Source organism: Nelumbo lutea, chromosome 7 (assembly GCF_056320005.1).
Source record: "Nelumbo lutea isolate HS-2025 chromosome 7, American lotus-T2T, whole genome shotgun sequence".
Taxonomy (NCBI): domain Eukaryota; kingdom Viridiplantae; phylum Streptophyta; class Magnoliopsida; order Proteales; family Nelumbonaceae; genus Nelumbo; species Nelumbo lutea.
The window spans coordinates 62,265,099-62,285,466 of record NC_142690.1 but is presented as its reverse complement, the minus strand read 5'-3'; the positions used below and the strand labels follow the sequence as shown (position 1 = coordinate 62,285,466).

Here is a 20,368-nt window from a genome sequence, read left to right as displayed (position 1 = left end):
TTGATTAAAAAAATGGTGATGGAGTCAACTTTAGGAGCCTTTAGACTCCAAAAGCCCTATAAAAACTCTTGATTAAACTCTCTAAACTATCAGTTGGGGGTACAACACCTAACAATCGAGGGGGATTCCAAAGTGGTAGTGGGTTGGTTGAAAAATCCTGAAGAGGCTATGTGGCATTACAAGAATGAAATGAAGAAATTTAGTTGGTTGAAAGGAATATGTTGGTCGATGTACAGTGGGTGGGGAGATCAGCAAGGAGGGGCTGCAGCTCGCGCCTCTCCCTAGGATGTTATATGAACTCACTCTAAATCTGCTTCCGAATTAATAAATTTATTATTATTCATCAAAAAAAAGTTTTTCTCTTTTACGTTCGGGGTCAATGTCTTTCAACCTCTATCGCCAGCAGAAATCTTCTCCAAATGGCCAAAATTCAGAGGAAGCAAGAAAGCCAGAATCATGTGGAGCTGCATTCCATTTGCAGTTTCCGGGCTATATGGAATGAGAGGAACAGAAGGATCCTTGAAGATAAGTCCATTGATCACTTGGTAGCTGCAGTGAGCAATCTGATTTCAGATTGGGTGCTACAGCTCCCAGGGTTCGACATAGCGAACAAAGTTGATTTGTTAGAAAGCTTCTGGAGTACTATTGAGCTACAGCCCCATAATGAAGATTTTTTTTCAGTTTGAGTGTTGTACCTTTGCTCGGTTTGTCAACTTGACAACCAAAAGTTCTTTTACTGTACCTCTTTTTCAATTTAATGAAATTTTTCTACTGATATTTCAAAACAAAACATTGAGAGTAGCACACTGGGCAAAAAGTTTGAAGCTGTTTTCGGATTTCAAGATTGAAGATTTCTTCAGAGCTTGGGGTATTATTGCTGCATTCTCAACTAGAAGACAAAGATCTTTTGAGGCTTGGTCTCCCCCAATAAATGGTTGGAAGAAACTGAATTTTGATGAAAGCTGTTTGGGTAACCTAGGCCCCTCAGGTATTGGGGGGGTCATTAGGGATGAAGATTGGAACATAATTGCTTTATACTCTGGCCCTGCGGAGCAGGGTGATGTGGCAAGATCAGAGTTTTTCGCAGCAGTTTTTGGGATTGAGAAGGCAAAAGAACCGGGTATTAGTAGGCTGATTATTGAGGGAGATTCCTAAACTGTGGTTAAGTTGCTGGTTAAAGGGGAGGGGGTGGAGTGGCACTTGAGGAATAAAATCAGAAAATTCAAATGGCTGTCACAGGACATGTTAATCCGAATAAAATGGGTGAGGACGGCTAATAGCTTGGCAGATAGCTTAGCCAAGCAAGGGATACATAGAACACATGTTTTAGGCTCAAATGTAATAACGATTTGGGACAGCTTCCATAGCTGGTTCTTTTCACAACTTCTTGTTGTAATCATGTTTCTCTCATAATTAATGAAATTTTTTGTGTTGCTGATCAAAAAAATTGGCACCATCAAAAGTTACTTCCCCTAAACTAGAAGACACACCAAATTTGCAATTCTCCATTGAACAAACATTATTTTCTTCCACCACTGAGAATCCATTCAAGGCACCTCAAATTTCCGCACCAAAAATTAAGAAACATAAGAGTTTAGACCCACCATCAACCATTACTGCTACAACCTGAAAAAGTGATCTCCCCAAAACATTCCCTATTTCTCAAAGCAAAGCCACGAGGTGTTGAACAACCCATCACCATGACCAAGGGAAAAAAAGAGCCTCCAGCTCTACCTAGAAGTTGGTTTCATGATGGCCACCCTTGCGATAACCATCTCTCAACCTTCAAAAACTCAAGATGACACCCATCAAATATCCCTACCAAAGACTTGTGGAGGTCTAACATTATGCCACCCGATCGTCCTCAATAAATACCTCGTTAACCAAATAAACCACCAAATACACCTACTAAACACAGGCAGAGCAGTGTCTTGCTCATATATGCCTATATCAATAATAGAAGAAGTTTCTTGCTTTTTGGGCTTTTGTTAGTATTAAGTTTTCCTACAGAAGCAAAAAGAAAAAAAAGAACATTACAAAAACTGCTTCTTTGAGAGCATAAACCTAGTTTAAACCACCCAAGTGGAAACCAAGTCAACCCAGTCCAATGACCAACCCAAGTCACCAAGCAGTAAGTCAGAGCAAAACATAAATATTGCAAGGTGCCAACCAGCTGGTTGGTAAGGTCTCCTGCTGGTTGTAGCAGAGACTTGGGATCCACTACCACCTGCAGCAGAGTTGGGGGGTAATAGGTTGGGGGATGGGCTACCCCCCCATTGTGTAGCCCTTCAAAAATTAATTAAAAAAAAAAAGAGCAAAACATAAATATTCCTAAACTAAACGGTAGCACCCCCAACATTAGGGCACAGCCTCTCTTCCCCTCTTCCTCTCTCAGTTTCTCTCAACTTTACACTTGCTGCAGGAACTACAATGGCTTGATCCCTCTCCAGAGGATACATAGTGCAGCTCCTCCAGGGGGTGCAGCCACTTTCAATCTTACCCAACCTATTTCTCCTCAAACATTGGAGCCAACCAAGGCTGTGATATCCATGGGGCTTAAAGAATCAAAAATAAATTAAATTTTTAAGGATATACACAAGTTATTGAAAGCACAAAATTATATAATTCACCAATTAACATATGAATGTTAATACCTTCCATATTTCCCTATGAGTAAGATGGTTCTGATCAAGGTCAAATATCTTCATGTAACTGACACCAGACTGAGCAAAAACCCATAGATTAACTCCCCAAAGCCAAACCATCATAGTCTGACACAACAAAACCACAAATGGTATGTGAGCTGTGACACAACGAAAAAATCTTTAATATCAAAAAAAAGGAAATAATCCACAACCATTCTCATGACTTATCAACAAACGAACCTAACTTACCACAAGAAGGAGAGGATTATAATACAAGAAAGCTTCATACAAAAACAAATCCCGTAAATCCACACTCATTCTCATGACAGAATCCCAGCCAATCTGCAATTTTGACAAATCGATCCAACTAAAACATATAAAAAGACAATCAAGTTTAAAGGTTCTTCAAATACATCCTCAACAACCTCCCAAATGTCCCATGCATAAAACAAGAACACAAGAATCATAACTGACCTTGCAACAACCAAAACCCCAGACAATAAACAGCAAAACCTGGAAAAATCAATTTCAATCAGGTCTATGTAAAAGCATGATTAGAATTAGGAGAATGAAAACAACACATATAGTATCAAGTATCAAAATGGTACAAAAAACCAAAACTGTGCATCTTCAAACTCAATATGTTTCCTAATGCAATTAAAGTATGCCAACATGTGCCAAGGGTGCAAATGAGATAGTGTTACCTAACCTCACGGAGATTTTTAGTCCCAATGTTTCAAACTCTCAAATTAGCTCCATCAACACATTCCTATGTATTTTTTTTCTCTTACTCTAACACAGTAGTAACAGTACTTCATTATAAATGAATAGTAACAGTATGATAGTGGTAGTTGCAAGTACAGCAAATAAACAATGTAACCAACAAAAAATTTTCTCTTTTTTTTTGTCTAATAAGAAGTTATCATCACATCACTTAAAAAGTTGCAAATGAACAATACAATGAGACCATTAACATCCAAACAAATTCTCAACTGCAAGGTATCAAGGTTTTAGTGAATTCTTTTGGGATTTAAAAAAAAAAAAAAGGAATAGAAATTTCAAATGTTAATGCCTCCCACCACCAAGGAGAAACTCCTTGTGAGCATAGGATCTTTAACTAAGCACCCCTTGATATCAAGGCACAGTATGGACTAAAGCAAAAAAAGAACAAAAGTGAGTACCAAGTATATATCTTAAGCACTAAGAAACAAATACCTTGAATCTCCATAGAAGGATTGGGGATGGCATTATCGCAGCCACCTGCATTGGAGAATTTGCAGTCTTCATTTCAAACAATTCTCCCAGGTTCACAGAACCTTCTTCAAAATTGTTTCCGGCTTCACCTGAACCAAAATAAGGATCAACCAAATTAGAAGTGTAAATAGTGCTTCCACAAAATGTGGCAGAAAAGGAGAAATCATTTCATATTCATTGCTCAAACCTTTCAATTTGATACCTAGGTCAGACAAAATAGGCCTGCTACCAGAACGCCGTAGATGAGGACTATTAGAAGGAATTGCTGTAGGACTTCCAAACATAAGTGAAAATAGAATCCGCGATGGATGCAATGTTTATCCACAAATTAGCAGAACCTGCACGAATAAAATTTGGGGGAATTATTTTTTTTTAGAAAAGGTAAAGTAATTTCATTAAAAATGAGATAAAAGTACAAGAGGATCCCACCCCCCCCCAAAAAAAAAAACAGACTTTGGGGAAAAGATACAGAGCATACAACATTACAAATTCCATAAATCCTCAAAGGACAGTCTAGCCCCAGATGAGAGACCTAAAACCCCTTTAGGGCAGAGATCCAGGAGAGCAATTTTCCAAATGTAAATGCAATCATATCTTCTGGATCTTTGGACAGATTTTGAAAAATTCTTTTATTTCTTTCTGCCCAAATAGTGCTGATTACAGCCACCGGAATGGACCTCCACAGACTTTTTGGTAGCTTTGACAGACCTTGCAGCTCCCAACATCTCAGCAGCTCCTATACAGACCCAGGCATGACCCAGTGAAGATCCAGGGCAGAAAAGTAATGATTTCAGGTCTTAGCCGATATAGGTCAGTGAAGAAAAAGATGATTAATATCCACCAAATCTTGGCCGCAAAGGACACAAAGCAAATTTTGAAGCTGAAAACGTCTTTTTGAGAAATGAACCTTGGTTAAACATCTTTCTAGAATTGCAGCCCAAACCAAAGCATTAATCTTTGAAGGAGAGAGTGGATTCCAGATTATAGATGCAGGCATCTCTTCCAGGGTGTTATCAGATAAGTAATGAGCAAAGGATTTGACTGAGAACTGGCCATCTGAACTCCAGTTCCAAGTCCAACTATCCTCAGATTGCAAGTTCAGCTGCTGAAGGGCTAGCAATTCAAGTAGCTCTAAAAATTTGAGGGAATTACCAACAAAGATAAAACCACTACCAAAAGAGGTAAAATATTTCTCTTCTGAAAATGACAAAAAAATGTTAGCAAGGTATTTTCCAAATAAAAAGAATGTCTAGCATATCATGGTAGAGAGCTTGTCATCTTTTCCAAATAAAAAGAACCTGAGTTTTTTGTCATTCTATGATTGTAAATAATTTCTATGGATACGATAGTTACATTGGACATGGCACCTCTGATGATGAAGAAGCTGATATAAGCTAGAATTTTGGAACCAGGATTGATGGGAAAAGACTTAAAATGAAATACAATTTTTTTCCTAAATGTGGTGATGCTATTCGTTTGAAACGACATTTGGCTAGAGGATATCCAAATATTCATGACTGTCCACAATGCCCCTTGGAAACTTCCCTTGCAATGAAGACAAATCTAATTAGACAAGATCTATTCAGGAAGCAAAAGAAAGGTATAAAGCCAGTGTCATCAAACACAATTATATGGTTTATTAACGAAAAAGAAAACTATAGTAAAACAGAGACAATCATCCAAAAGTGCATTTCGTAGTAGCAAGGATTCTGCATTGGTGGGGGAATACTTGCCAATCTCTTCACTTCCACTGTTAAATGACTACTTGGGTTAACCAACCTACAAATGGCCCGTGACTAAAATAATGGTTTTAAGCCTATTAATTAACAAGTGGGTTGGAAGGGTTCAACAGGTTGGGTTAAAAATTTCCACCCCTACTTCTTATCATGTATCGGTCCTTTGGTCCTTGTTCGGCTTGTCCTCAACAGGGGTACAACTTGGGTGGGTCCAATCCAAGCACGAACGGACCCAACCCAAGTTTTTGCACGAGTTGGGCCTAAGTGCTTGGATTACGAGTTGGGCCTAGGCTAGAAAATTTTGGCCCAACCTAAACTTGGGTTGGGCATTGGTTGAGGACTAGGGTAGCCCAAGCCTAACCAAACCCAACCTAAGCCTGTAAGAGAAGAATAAACACATATGTGCATTTTATTTATATAAAAGTGTATTTTTCTAATATGTATAAGAAGAAAAACAGTCCAAAAGAATGAGAGGACTGATTTAAAAGTTGTGAAAAATGAGTAGATATCAGCAGCAAAGAGAGAAGAAGTTGGCGGCAATAGTGTTTTGGGAGAATAGTCAATCAAACATTACTCCCTTCCCTAATCCTTTTCATTAAAAAGTAATTTGCACAGTTGTGGTATTTATAAAGAGGCCCTTAATTGGGCGATTACTTAATTAAGCATAAACATAAAGAAACATAAAAGCCCCATTAACAAAAGAAACCGAAATAGAATTAAATAAGAACATCCCATGGGCCATTCGGCCCATTCTCTCTACACTCCCCCTCAAGCTGAGCATAGATGTCAATCATGCCCAGCTTGCCAGTGTCATGTTGTAGTTTGGCCTTGGAGATTCCCTTGGTAAGAATGCCAGCTAACTATTCCTCGAATGTAATAAATGGTAAACAAACTTCTCCAAAAGCCACTCTTTCTCTCATAAAATGTCTGTCAATTTCAATAAGTTTAGTCCTATCATGTTGTGTCGGATTGTGAGCAATGTTGATGGCAGCCTGATTATCACAATATAGCACCAATGGCTTATCATACTCAACGCCTAGTTCCTCCATCAATGATCGAAGCCAAAGTAACTCAAAAACTCCATGAGCCATAGCCCTGTACTCGGGCCTCGGCTGAAGATCTAGCAACAATTGATTATTTCTTGCTTCTCCAAAAAACAATATTACCTGCCACCATGCTACAGTATCCAAAAGTTTGCCTCCCATCATCATCAATGTTTCCCACCCAATCAACATCTATGTAAGCCTCCAGTTTCATATGACCATGCTTAGCAAAAAGAATTCCCTTCCCTTCCCAGGAGTACTCTTCAAATAACATAAAACTCGTTCTACTGCTACCATATGAGTGTCCCTGAGAGAATGCATGAACTAGCTAATGCAACTAATAGCATATGCAATGTCAAGCCGAGTTATGCAAAGATATAATAATTTCCTTACTAACCTTTGAAACACTCCCTTATCCTTCAACAGTTCTCCATTAGAGGCAAAACATTTGTGACTAATATCAATAAGAGTAGCCACTGGTCTTGCATCCATCTTGCTTGTTTCAGTGCGAAAGTTTAGCACATACTTTCGTTGATAAATAAAAATTCCATCCTTAGACCGAACCACTTCAGTGCCAAGGAAATACCTCAACTCCCCCAGATCTTTGATCTCAAACTCTGTACGAAGGAAAGATTTAAGATCATCAACATAGACTATAAGATATACCACCAATGAACCTCTCCTCTTCACAAAGAAGGTATGATTAGACTGAGTTTGTACGTAACCAAAGTTAACAAGGGAAGCCCTAAACCTTTCAAACCATGACCTAAGTGACTATTTGAGTCTATAGAGAAACTTTCTCATGTAATTCTCCATTCAAAAATGCATTTTTCACATCAAAGTGATAAAGAGGCCAATTTCAATGAGCAACCAAAGATAGTAAAACCCGCACAGATGTCACCTTTGTAACAAGAGCAGAAGTCCCCAGATAGTCAATCCCATAAGTTTGTGTATAGCCTTCTGCAACCAACCAAGCTTTGTACCTCCCAATGGAGCCATCAACATGATATTTAAAGGTATACACCCACTTATAGCCCATCGGCTCCTTCCCTTCAGGCAAATCAACTACTTTCCATGTGTCATTCTTGTGTAGAGCATCTATTTCAATTCTCATAGCATCCCTCCATTTTGGAAAAGTATGTGCTTTTGATACAAACCCGGGTATAAGGTTATAAGCAACAGAAGAAAAAATGAGAAATCAAACCATTGGAAAGATGTTTTGAATGCAATGTGCAGTACACCTCCGTTTACCTTTCCTGATAGCAATAGGGACATCAAGATCTAGGAAGGGTGGCTGCAAAGGGATAGTATCAGTACCTATTGTCCCTTCAGTAACTGGAAGTGCAGGAGGCTCATGTGATGTAGAGAAAACAATTTGCTCACTTCTGGTCCTTCGCCGCTAGTACTACCTGGGATTAAAAAGGGGACGATGAGGTAATGGAGGAGGAATAGGAATATTGGAAGGAACTGAAGATGATTGTTCCCCCCTTGACTCTTCAAGAATAAAAGACTCAATAGGGACAAGAAGGGGGAGTACAAACAACTGTGACGAATTCTCCCCCTTCGAATAATGCTTCCCCAAAGTAGAATCATAGAAAGGAATGGACTCATCAAACATAATATTTATTGAAACATAATGAGTTCCAATGTTATGATCAAAACAATAATAACTCTTCTATGTGGAGGCATAACCAAGGAATATGCACTTATGAGCCTTTGGCTCAAATTTATGTTTCTGGGCACTAAAAATGTATACATAACAAGTACAGCCAAAGACACGAAGGAGAATAGGAAAAAGGCCCTTACCCAGATGAAGGAGGTTAAAGGGGGACTTAAAACCCAACACTTTGGATGGCTTATGATTAATTAGGTAGGTTGCAAAGAGAAAAACAACCCCCCAAAATCTTGTAGGGACATGTGAGGCAAACAAAATGCTTCTTGCAACTTCAACTATCTAACGTTAAAGGGGGACTTAAAACCCAACACTTTGGATGGCTTATGATTGATTAGGTAGGTTGCAATGAGAAAAACAACCCCCCAAAATCTTGTAGGGACATGTGAGACAAACAAAATGCTTCTTGCAACTTCAACTATCTAACGTTAAAGGGGGACTTAAAACCCAACACTTTGGATGGATTATGATTGATAGGTAGGTTGCAATGAGAAAAGAATCCCCCCCCAAAATCTTGTAAGGACATGTGAGGCAAACAAAATGCTTCTTGCAACTTCAACTATTTGACGATTCTTCCTCTTAGCTACTAAATTTTGTTCTGGAGTACAAACACAAGAAATCCGATGAATGACCCCAAAATCAGTGAGATAAGAGATTAGATTTTTCTCAAATTATTCTTTTGCATTGTCAGAACTTAATGTTTTGATTCTTGTATCAAACTAGTGAAAAACAAATTCATGGAACTACCTCACAAACTTGGAAACTTCATCTTGGGATCTCATCAAAAATAACCAAGTATATCGAGAGAAATCGTCAATGAACACAATAAAACATCTATAACCTCCCATAGAGGGTAGTGGTATGACCCCCACACATCAGATTGCACAATATGAAATGGAGAGGATGATCTTTTATTACTCAAAGGATAATTGTTTCTACAACTCATAGTGAAGGTTGAACAAATTAATTCCCTTAAACAATTTTGGGAATGACCAAACCAGAAAAAGATAAATGACCCGAACGAAAATGGCATAACATGCCACGACTAAAAGACACTGAACTCTGGAGGTAGATTCAAAAACAGTTTTCCTAGGTTGTCATTGGCTGTCCAAGAGTATCCAGCAGGTATATTCTATTCGCCTCATGGCCACTCCCAATCACTTTCTGAGACTTCAGGTCCTGAAAAAACACAATAAGAAGGAAAAAAGGTTACACTGTAGTTCAAGGATTTAATTAGGCTACTCACAGACAATAAATTAGTATTCAATCTTAGATATGATTACAATCTATCAGGTAAATTATTAGTTTCATTACGGACTCAACAATTAAGACATGGAATCAATTATTAACCGAAAAGAACAAGTTCAAGGATTTAGTTAGGCTACTCACAGACAATAAATTAGTATTCAATCTAGATATGATTACAATCCCTTAGATAAATTGTTAGTTTCATTATGAACTCAACAATTAAGACGTGGAATCAATTATTAACAGAAAAGAACAAGTATATAGATAAATAGAAACAGTTCTAAGCCTTTAAGGGAAACCAAGAACTCCATAAAGTTTCAAACCACCAAAATTTTAACAATATTCATACCCTATGAGATATCAAAGATGAACACAATATTTGAATCCCATTAGTTAACAAGTAAAAGTGTTTATTCTTTGCTCCAACTTCATGGACTCCATTCCAGAATAGGCTATGCAAACTCTTATTATGGATACCAGTCCAGAAGTTGTTTAACTCCAGAACATGCTCAAGTAAAATAGAAAAACATTTGGTGCATTGTTCAAAATGACATGCACTGGGTCCAATATTATGATGCAAGTAAATTAAAAGGTTCCAAATATCAATTTTGATTGGTCTGAGCTGAATGTTGAATTCATTTGGAAAGTGGAAACAAGTTCTCTGAGCTAGTCTGATATAGTGGAAACAAGTTTCACCAAAATTTTAAAGCTTGAAGTTTAAATATGAACTTGGTTTTGGACGGCGTAAACAAGTTTAAAAAGGAAATTCAAGACGAAGATTCATTCCATCATTGTAGAATTTATTGCACAACTAAACAGCCCTAAAGGGTATCTAACAATAGTTATTATCTAACTTGTTAATCAGGCGATCATTTTGATGAAATTGTTCTACAAATTGCCCTCTTATGCGTTCTGTAAACATTCAATTTTACTAAATTCAACAATAAATAAGAACCAAACTCAAAATTGTTCCACAAGCAAATCAAGAGATCGCACCACTATCAAATGATGGAGATGATACCTGGTTTTGAATTAGATTTCCTAGCTTCAGACGGGAGCAAGTGAAAGAGAGGGGAGAGATAAGATCTGAAAGGAACCAAGGTACGAGAAAAGATTTGGATCTAATAAGAAAGAAAAAGAAAAGGAAGAAAGAAAAAAGATGGAGGACAACAAACCTGGTGCAGATCTGTTTAGCCTAAACACTCAAAGAGGAAACAACGGTTTTTCGAATGCCCTTCCTCAAATGCAAAGATCCATATGCTCAAAAAGACCTGAAGCTTCAAATGAAGCTTTCAGATTGAAGACAAATCTAAGCTTTCTGGGGGGAGGGTGTTGTTTTTTCATCTTCTGTCTTCTGGTTTCCAAACGAAAAAAAAAATACAAAATCAGGTCTTCTAAGCTTTTAAAAGCTTGAAAGATCACTTAGAAAGAGTTGTCAGACGCCCCCTACATTTACACCTCTTATCATCGTCCATGATTCCACATGCCCCCTACATTTATCATACTTCCCTCAGCCGATCATGGTGCTTCATTATGTTTTGCAGCTGAAGCATAAAGCTTCAATGGCAGATCCATTTTGCTCCATTTAATAATTGATTGCATAAGAACAGCAACAATATATATAAGCATTTCTTTTATTTGTCTTTTGTCTTTTGACATTTTAAACCTTTCACGATAATAATTATTGTAATGTTTATGTGACTATGTTTGTAAGGAAAAAAAAAAGTAAACAAGAAGTAGATTGGATTGCCTTTCCATCTTTGGAAGCAAGAAGTAGCAGATGTCATTGCACTAACCTATGGAGGGAGAGTGGATGGTGCTTACTGGGGAGACCTCCATTCTGCGGCTATTCTCCTAAGCGGAGTGAGGCCTAAAGATATACCAAGGAAGGTGGAAATAAGAGTGGAGGGTGTCTTCGTTTCAATCTAGTTGGCTTCCTCCATTAAAGCAGGCTTGTGGAAGGAAGCTAGAATGGAGGGAGGTGAGGAGTTAGGAATAAGCTATACGTGAAAGAAGCAGATTGGAGGGTTCAAAAAAGACTGGAAGTTATACTAAAATGGGCCAACAACTTCTGGGGAGCCAAAAAGACTTGGAGCATATGGAAAGTCAGAGGCCTAAAACACAATAAACCTCTTTGACGCGTAGCAGAACCTTTGCACAAGTGGTTGAGAACACTGCCAAGGCAAACTTTAATGTTGAAGAGGAGAGTAAAGAGGTGACAAGTGTTAAAAAGAAAGTTGAAGTAAGAAACAAGATGGTTGAACCGGGAGCTGAGGTGGGTCGAGTTGGTGGGCTAAGTAGTATTGTGGGGTCGGTTAAGAGCATTGAACCCATGGACCCAGTTATTTCTCCTAGACCAAGGGAGAGAGGAAATCTTAATTCTCTTGGGCCCAGTTTTAAGCCCATAGCTATTAAGGATAAGTAAGTCATGTGCTCACTTAAAATAGCACATGACTGGAGTTGGGCGGTCCAGTCACATCACTTAAACCCTCACATGACTGAAGGTGGGGTGGGGGGGGATCTGTTGATAGACAATTCTAATCGTCTATCTTCTTCCTCCTCTAGTTCCTTAGGTGCTCAGTCATATGCTCACTTAAACCATCACACGACTACAGTTAGGGGGGGCTCAGTCACATGCTCACTTAAACCCTCACATGACTGAAGTTGGGGTGGGGTGGGGGGGAGATTTGTTGATAGACAATTCTAATCGTCTATCTTCTTCCTCTTCTAGTTCCTTAGGTCGAGTTCAAAAAGCAGGGCAAAGTGGGCATTCTAGTAGCTCTTTTCAATGAATCCCAACTAAGAGTTTGATTCGGTTGTCGCCTGAAAGACGGTATCCTAGATGCTCCAAGCGCAATGCTTTAGAAAAGCTAGATTTTGCAGTTTGGCTTGGAGATGAAAGCATCGGTGATGATGACTATGAGTCAAATGGAGCCTCAAGTTTGGGTAGCCTCGATTTGTAAGCTAAACAAAATCTGATTGAAACAGGGAGCTTGAATATGGACGTGTTGTACTTAGAAGAAGAAAGGGCTACTACAGATTTTCCCAAGGAAGAACAAAGGGTAGGAGGTGCTGCATTTGCTAGACAGATTCCACTATCCCATCATGAGGGAGACAACAAAAAGTCTCAGGGCGTACAAGACTTAAATGTAAGAGAACAGTTCTCTCTTGTGAGCATGGATAAGGGCGAACTAGGAAGGGGAGTATTAGGGTTGGGTTTTCAAGAGGGTACGCTAGACGGTGGTGCTTGCTCCACCATGTCTACTCCACAGAAGTCTCCCTGTAAGGAAACGACACCAACTTCAGTCAGATTTGGCAAACAGTCTAGTCCTAGCATTCCTTGTGCTATCCTTTTCCAACCAAGTATGGATGTCAACTTGTTTTTGGTTACTAACCAATGTAGTATGCCTAAAACAGAAGTAGTAATATACCACCTAGAAGGTACAACAAGGGTACGATTGGAGGTGGAAGAAGGTGGAAGAGTTGGGGAAGGGTGCCTTGAAGGGAAGAGTGGGGAGGTAGATAAAATTTGGGGACTGATTTGTATAGAGTTTGAGATCTCAAACAAAAGGAAGGATATGTAGATGGGTTAAGTGAAATGGTGATGGATAGGGGAAAGGAAGGGGTTGATTATGATAAAGGAGGACTTTAGACTTCAGTTTTGCAAGCTATTGGCGAGGGAGGTCAAGCCGAAAAGAGGGCTCAAAGCAAATGGCAGGTGAAAACTTATAATAAAAAGAGTGAGTCAAAAAGGAATAAGGAAAAGAAGAAATGTTTTGAAGTGGAAAGATTAATTGGTGAAATCGGAGGGAATATAGAGTTGTGGTAGAGGTGATAGGAGAAAGCTTATGAAGTAAGGAGTGGTGGTTTATGACTGAGGTTGTTTGCATGATTTGTAACTATGAGAATAGTTAGTTGGAATGTTAGGAGATTAGGGAGTGCAAGGAAAAGGATGATGATAAAGGATTTACTTAGAAAGGAAAGGCCTGACATTGTTATGTTACAAGAAACAAAATTGTTGGAGTTGGATAGAAGATGGGTGAGGAGTGTGTGGAAATCAAGAGGAATAAAGTGGACCTCAGCCCCTTCTTGGGGAGCCTCGAGAAGGATTGTCACATTATGGAAGGAGCCACTCTCTCCAAAGGAATCTCACCTAAGACCCCTGAGGAAATTGAGGACATGAGAAGAGGCTCCATATGCCTCAGTCGTAGGGAGCATCATGTATGCTATGTTGTATACTTGGCCAAACATTGCTCAGGCTGTTAGTGTTGTAAGTAGATACCAATCTTACCCAAGACAAGAGCATTGGAGTACGGTGGTGTATGGAAGAACTAAACCTCCATACTTCTCCATTCCACAGGTTGGGGGCACTAGAATAAGCCAAAAGGCATAGAAGAGTCACGAAATAGGTCCTTTAAGTGTTACATGAGCCTACTTCCCTAAAATCTCATTCTTCATGGAGTACAATGGTGTACAGAGGAACTAAACCTCCGTACTTCTCCATTCTAGAGGATGGGGGCACTAGAATAATCCCAAAGGCATGGAAGCATTACAAAATAGATCATTTAAGTGTTACATTAGCCTCCTTCCCATTCCACATGTTGTGGCCCTAGAATCAACCGAAGGGCATGGAAGCGTCACAAAATAGATGCTTTAAGTGTTACATGAGCCTCCTTCCCAAAAAATCTCATTCTTCATGGAGTACGGTGGTGTACGGAGGAACTATACCACCATATATGAAGAGTGCTTGTTCACTAACTTCTTCTATATATTTTCTTTTTCATCTGATTGTGATAAGTTTAGTTTGTTGATCAGCTTCTCAAAACAAGTTTTATAGTTCAAGAGGGGGTTAAAACTGAAGTACCTAACACTTCAAGTTGTAAATGGAAAACTTCCCTCCCTTAATATATCCTCAATAATTACCAATTCCCATCATTTTGTTTTGCATATGTGTGAGCATCGGGAAAACGGCACACTTGAGCAAAAATGAAGTCGCCACCCATCAGCTATGGAAATGAAGGTGAAGAGAACTCCAAGAATGGCATAAAAAATATTTTGGTTCGATAGTAACTCTAAGACCCAAGGCACTGACTGACTACACCAGTCAAGGTAAGACTCTGAAGGGAGAGGGAAGGGGTTAGGCACCCCTCTCCTGGGTCCAATAGGTGGGGCCCACATGGAATTCCAAACAACCATAATCACAAGAATTGCAATAACAATACATACCAAAAAGCATTATTTTTGTTAACTATTCATCTTTTGGTTAATTTTCTTGCTGAAACATATTTGTAAATTTATTTATCAATTATTGATCAGCCAACTCTTTTTCTCTGAATCCGCTGAACTTGCTAATATCCCATATTTACTGAGTGGGCCATTCGATTAACAAATTAAATCCATCATGACCAAGTTTTATAATTAATTTTTTTTGTTTTATTTATATATATATATATATATATAAAAACTTTTTATCAGAACTGGACTACTCTCAATAACTGACACTTTCCCTTCCCCCTGATTTGATCTACTGACCACCGTCTGAACTATGACATCCTCATCTATTCCTTCCACTCTTATCACATATTTTATCATTATTGTTTTTATCTAACTGGATCGTCTTCCATTATCTACTATAACAACAAAAAAAAAAAGAAAAAACAAATAGAGACAGGCTAGCAACTATAATCATAAGGGAAGAAGATCAATTGCATAAAAGAACAAAGGCAATCAAGATCTCGAGAGAGAACGAGAATGACAAGGTTGGATAGGCATCAAGAGTTTATAGGAACCAATTTCACCGAGCTCCGTCAACCCTCTGATTCTCCCTCAAATCCTAATTGCGCAAAATGCAAGAAAACAAATAGTGACAAAAAGAACTAAAAATGATATTAACTACAAAGGGGTGATATCAAGGTTTACCTAATTATGTTTAAGCATGGAATTAGCCGACGGAAAAAAGGAGACGGTACCACAATGTTCTTAATCTCTTTCTCCTTTAGATGCTGCAAACACTGATGCTTATGGATAGGAACTCAGCGGGATAGTTCAGAAGTAATCTCTTGAGGTGGGGATCTTGTCGGAGACTGTGAGAAGATAGATCCAAGTAGCCTCTACTGCGGTTGGTTCTGCTAGCTCAATGGATCAAACAGGGCCTGGGGAACGAGTTGAGGAGACCAGAGGTGACGAAGGAGAGGGGGGAAATGATAGGGAAGGAAACATAATGACGGAGAAAGAGAGAGTGTGAAATAAAAATCGGAGATGAAAGGGGTCTGCTGAGATCGAGAATGGCGTCGAATTCAGATCCACTGCTGCAAATCTTCCACTTCCGGCAGTGGGAAGATGAAAGGAGAGATGACGACAGGAGAGAAATGTGGAAAGGGATAAGGAGAAGGAGGGAGTGAATGAAACAAAAGAATGAAAGAAACCGAAGAGTGGGAGACTAACCCGCCACTCCTTTGATCGACGGAGATTTGATGAACAGTGCCCTCTCTCCTCCTTTTTCCTCCCTCAAATAGGAAAAATAAGTTCCTCTTTATACTAGGGCATGGTGACAGTATTGTAAATAATTGAAAGTTCGAAGGTAGTTTTCTAATTTTGTAAATTTGTGTCAGGATCAGTCCATGGGAAGTAGACCGGGGTCTGGTTTAATGATGGGTGGTTCGGGTCAAAAGGTGGAAGATTGAGGGATCTGACCGCTGAAAAAGGTTTTGTACGACTGAGTTACGGAGATTGGTTAAAATGAAATTTTTTTATATGGAAGGGTATATAAGGGTATTTTTTGTTGAAATTTTATAGGGTGGGGTTTTTAGACATTAAGAGTTGATTGGTGGGATTAAATTGGCCCAAATAGGCTCAAATTGGGTATATCTAAAAGGGGCTTAATTTGATTAATTTGGGTTTCAAAACAAAAGCTTTGAATGATCGAGTGACAAACAATGTCTATTTTGGATGAAATTCACAAGATATGATTTTTTTGTAGCCTGAGGTGATTGGTAAAGTTGAATTGAGCCAATTGGGCCTAAATCGAGCAAATTTGTAATCTGGTCAATCTGAAACCTTGAAATATAATATTGGTGCAACTAAAGGGTAAACGGAGGTATTTTGAGATGTGATACGATGATGAGGTCTGATTAGTCTTAGAGAGTCAAGATCATGGGAATTTGGGTTAACTAGATGTTCCATAATGAAATCTTTGTTTGATAGAAGGTTAAGTGAGAGAATCTGGGGGTGAAATTTTATGAGCAGTTGTTTTGATGTACCTAGAGTTTAAAGGTGTGATTTTATTGGTTTGAATGTGTTTGAATCAGGGTGATCTGGGTAGTGGGTGTTTAAGCTAACAAGAAAGGTCAAAATGGAATCTTCGTTTGATAAGGGTATAAATTGGGGAATCTTGAGATGAAATTTTATGAGTAGGTGTTTTGGGAGGTCATGGGTCAGATGATTGTGTATGATCTAATGGTTGAGTGTACGTGAGGGATGATCGATGCTATCAGACATGTATCGGACAGATTTAACGATGAATTTGGAGGCTTTGGGGCTGAAAGATGAGATTCTTTTGTGTTTCTGGAGGGTTTGATCAAACGTTCAAAGTGAATTAAAGGTTTAGTCGACAAAATAGATCTATATTTAAATGTCATTTAATCTGCAAGGAAAAAAAAGGTCATTTGTTTCTTATAGAGTAACATGAGCTTCCACGCTAAATTTCATGTTTGTTTGTTTCTCAATTCAGGTTCTACTATCTTTACGAAAATGTAGACTTACATATAAAATTACACTGTGCATGCATCCAAACTTATATAGAAGATTACATAACACATGCTACATACAATCATGTAGCAACTAGGTAAAATTAATTAGTGATTTATTACCAATAAATTAATTAATTAATAGTATTTATTAATATTAAATTTTATAATTTAATAATTATCTCCACTAATAATTAAATTAATTATTTTTATTACTACTTTAATATCAAGATTAATTAAAAACTCTCGAAACTCAATTAAAAATCTATTTATTTATATATTCATCATTAAAGAAAATTTACCAAAATATATTACTAGTTTTAGTAATTAATATTAAATATATAACCAACAAATTTTTAATTAATTACCAATAATAATTAATTATTTTTATTAATATTGAAAAAGAATAATTAATAATACTTTTATGGAATAATTAAATCAATTGTTTTATTACTATTTTTAATAATTAATAATATTACAATTGTAGGAGGGGTCAAGCGCAATTAGGGAATGGTCTCTTTGAAAGATAGAGAGAGACATGTGAGTAAGGAATGAGCTTTTTTGGATAAAGGATGTGAAAATGGGAGAATTAGAGAGAATGAGAATACTCAGGAATGCTAGGTGACAAATGCCAAGGATTTGATGATTTTCAATACGAAGAGAGTATTTGTACCGTATCGAGAAAGGGAATATTGGATTTGTTGTCAATTATTAAGTGTTCTACTGGGTTTCACCACGTGTCTCATGAGCCTCCTTCCCATGATTAACTTTTCTTCTCCTCAAGATTTCTTATTACTCACATATGGTACTACCTTTTACACAGTTTAACTTAATTGACGTGGCGGTAGTGACATCATTGCTTGGCCAACGCTACTTCGCGGACTCCACATGACGCTTCGTTACGTCTTTTACTTTTGTTACGAGTGAGTTTATAAGTCATCAGTTTATCGCAAATCTTGGTGGGCGTGGGTTTATCGCACGCTCGAATAGGCTTGAGGCCCTTGGACAGGTTCGATCAAGGTTTCCTTTGGCTCGGGTACTGAGTAGGCCCGGTGGACCGCAGGTTTATCATGATTTTTGCGATACGTGTTGTGAGTTTATCGCAAGGTTGATAGTGTATCGTGGGTTCATCGCAGCATGGGGATTGACTGTGGGTTGTTCACATGCAACTTTGCAGTGTTTATCTTGATGTTTGATGGTCTATGTGGGTCTGAGCAAGCACTATGTACCTACAACTATTAATAACAATAATGTTTTTTAAACTAGGAATTATAAAATTTAACAGTTATATTCATTAGTTCAAGCTTAGTGTGGACCAATTTGAACCCGCACCAACATTTTGTAATATACATATCTACATATTATCAATATGTTCTACTTGGAAATTGGGCTATAAAGCTCAATATGCCTAAGCCCAAGTCCAACCTTAGATTCTAAGTTAAGCTTGAGTTGGGCCTGAGTTGGTAAAATTGGGCATGGGTTACTAAATTATCAGTAATTATTGTCTTTCTATTTTTGTTATATATTAGTAAATTATGAATATTTTTTTTTCTCATACCAACCAAATCCGTGCATTACAGAGGTCCCCACTAGTATATAAATTAAGGGAAAAGGTGAAAATATTTTGTATTTAGATTAATAAAGTCTTGATTACCAGAAGAAAAGATAAATAAATTCTAAACAACTCTATTTGAAATTTTAAACTTCAGATATTGAGAGGTGGAGAGTCTCCTTTCGTGTATGTTGGTTTACACCTTGAATCGTTTAGGTACACATCATACTTTACATGGGCACTCTGGTTCACATGTGTAGGAAAATTAAATGGCTCATTATGTTTTATAATAATTTTTTTTAAATTAAAAAGAAAGAAAAAGTGAAAACAAATCGAATTTGAAAGTTATGAGATACTAAGCAAAAAAGGGAAGTCTTGCAAACCAAACCCAAGAGCTTGGTGAATGCCATTAATGATTGCAGACCTCCCTTTCATCTTCAAGCTTTGGAAAGGGGTAGAAATTCTATTTTAAATTGCCAGGTAATCATGGGAAGCCTCATTGCTCCTTTTATAAGAGAAGGACTGTAAGATAAATGTTGAAATCAAACCGAGCTCTAATAGCCTTGGTTCAAGTTTGATTAAACTTGATTCAAATTCAATTATAATTGAGTTTGAATCAAAAGGTAAGTTCAATTAGTTATTTGAACTTGAGTTTGGCCGATAAAAAAAATGAGGCTTAAAATCTCGTAAGCTTGACTCGATTAATACATATATCCACCCATACATACATACATACATACATACATATAATATATATTTATAAAAAAATGTATCATGTATATTTATAAAATATAAAATATATTAATTTTCAAGCTTTTAACTCGAACTAGAACTCATTGAATATTTAATTAGACTCGAACTTCAGCCTAATAATTTTTTATTCAAACCAAGCAAAAGAAATTTGGCTTGGCTCAGTTGGATTGCACCCCTTTGTTAATTTTTTCGTTACCGCTGCAAGGAGAATCTATTGATTTCTTTCCTTTTTCTTTATTCTTATTCATTTTTTAACATTTTTCTCACATTCAAAGTGAATTTGTGGATTTTTTGTTGAATGGAAATTGTTGTTACCAAATATGGAGTCAAGGGCAACAATATAATTTCTAGCATCCAAGGCCAACTGGTTCAACTTGTTGAGGGAAATAAGATATCAAAGGCCCCAAGAGTTGTCATAGGGGGACTTCGACGGTCAAGTTAGCCAAGAGTTGTGAGGAGTTGGACCATGCAAGAGATGAGACTTAGAGCTTAAGTTTGAGTGTGTCCTTACCTCAATGTGAGAGCCCCTTTTTATAGTTGGAATTACATAAGAGGAGTATCCGATTGATGCCACAAGTAAGGGTGTGTGGGACGGCTAGGATACTTAAGGTTGACGCCACATATCAAAATATGCAGGTCGGCCAAATACACTAACATAAAAAATAAACTTTTTCACTTTACCCCCTGCTTTGTCATTTGTGGTCAGTATTCTCTATAGCG

The 20,368-nt window shown here is 37.8% G+C and overlaps 1 protein-coding gene across 21 annotated transcripts in view; it reads right to left on the bottom strand.

The window, feature by feature from the left end:
• The window catches only part of LOC148846692 (uncharacterized), a 61,888-nt gene extending 45,775 nt beyond the window's left edge, over window positions 1-16,113 (bottom strand). For 3 of the 21 annotated variants that reach the window (XR_016102137.1, XR_016102138.1, XM_088954333.1), the window contains exons 1-7: window positions 15,518-16,113; window positions 7,996-9,529; window positions 4,087-4,237; window positions 3,861-3,988; window positions 3,120-3,158; window positions 2,895-2,987; window positions 2,655-2,771 (exon numbers count right to left, since the gene is read on the bottom strand). Coding sequence is in view for 18 of the 21 variants with exons in the window: in XM_088954333.1 (XP_088810459.1) it covers window positions 2,655-2,771; window positions 2,895-2,987; window positions 3,120-3,158; window positions 3,861-3,988; window positions 4,087-4,183 (474 nt within the window). In the remaining 3 variants the exon portion in view is untranslated. Of the gene's footprint in view, window positions 1-2,654; window positions 2,772-2,894; window positions 3,013-3,119; window positions 3,159-3,860; window positions 3,989-4,086; window positions 4,238-4,377; window positions 9,530-10,619; window positions 10,680-15,517 lie in introns of those variants that run through there. The other 18 variants (XR_016102139.1, XM_088954345.1, XM_088954334.1 and 15 more) reach the window with 18 other exon arrangements.
• Window positions 16,114-20,368: the final 4,255 nt, after the last annotated feature.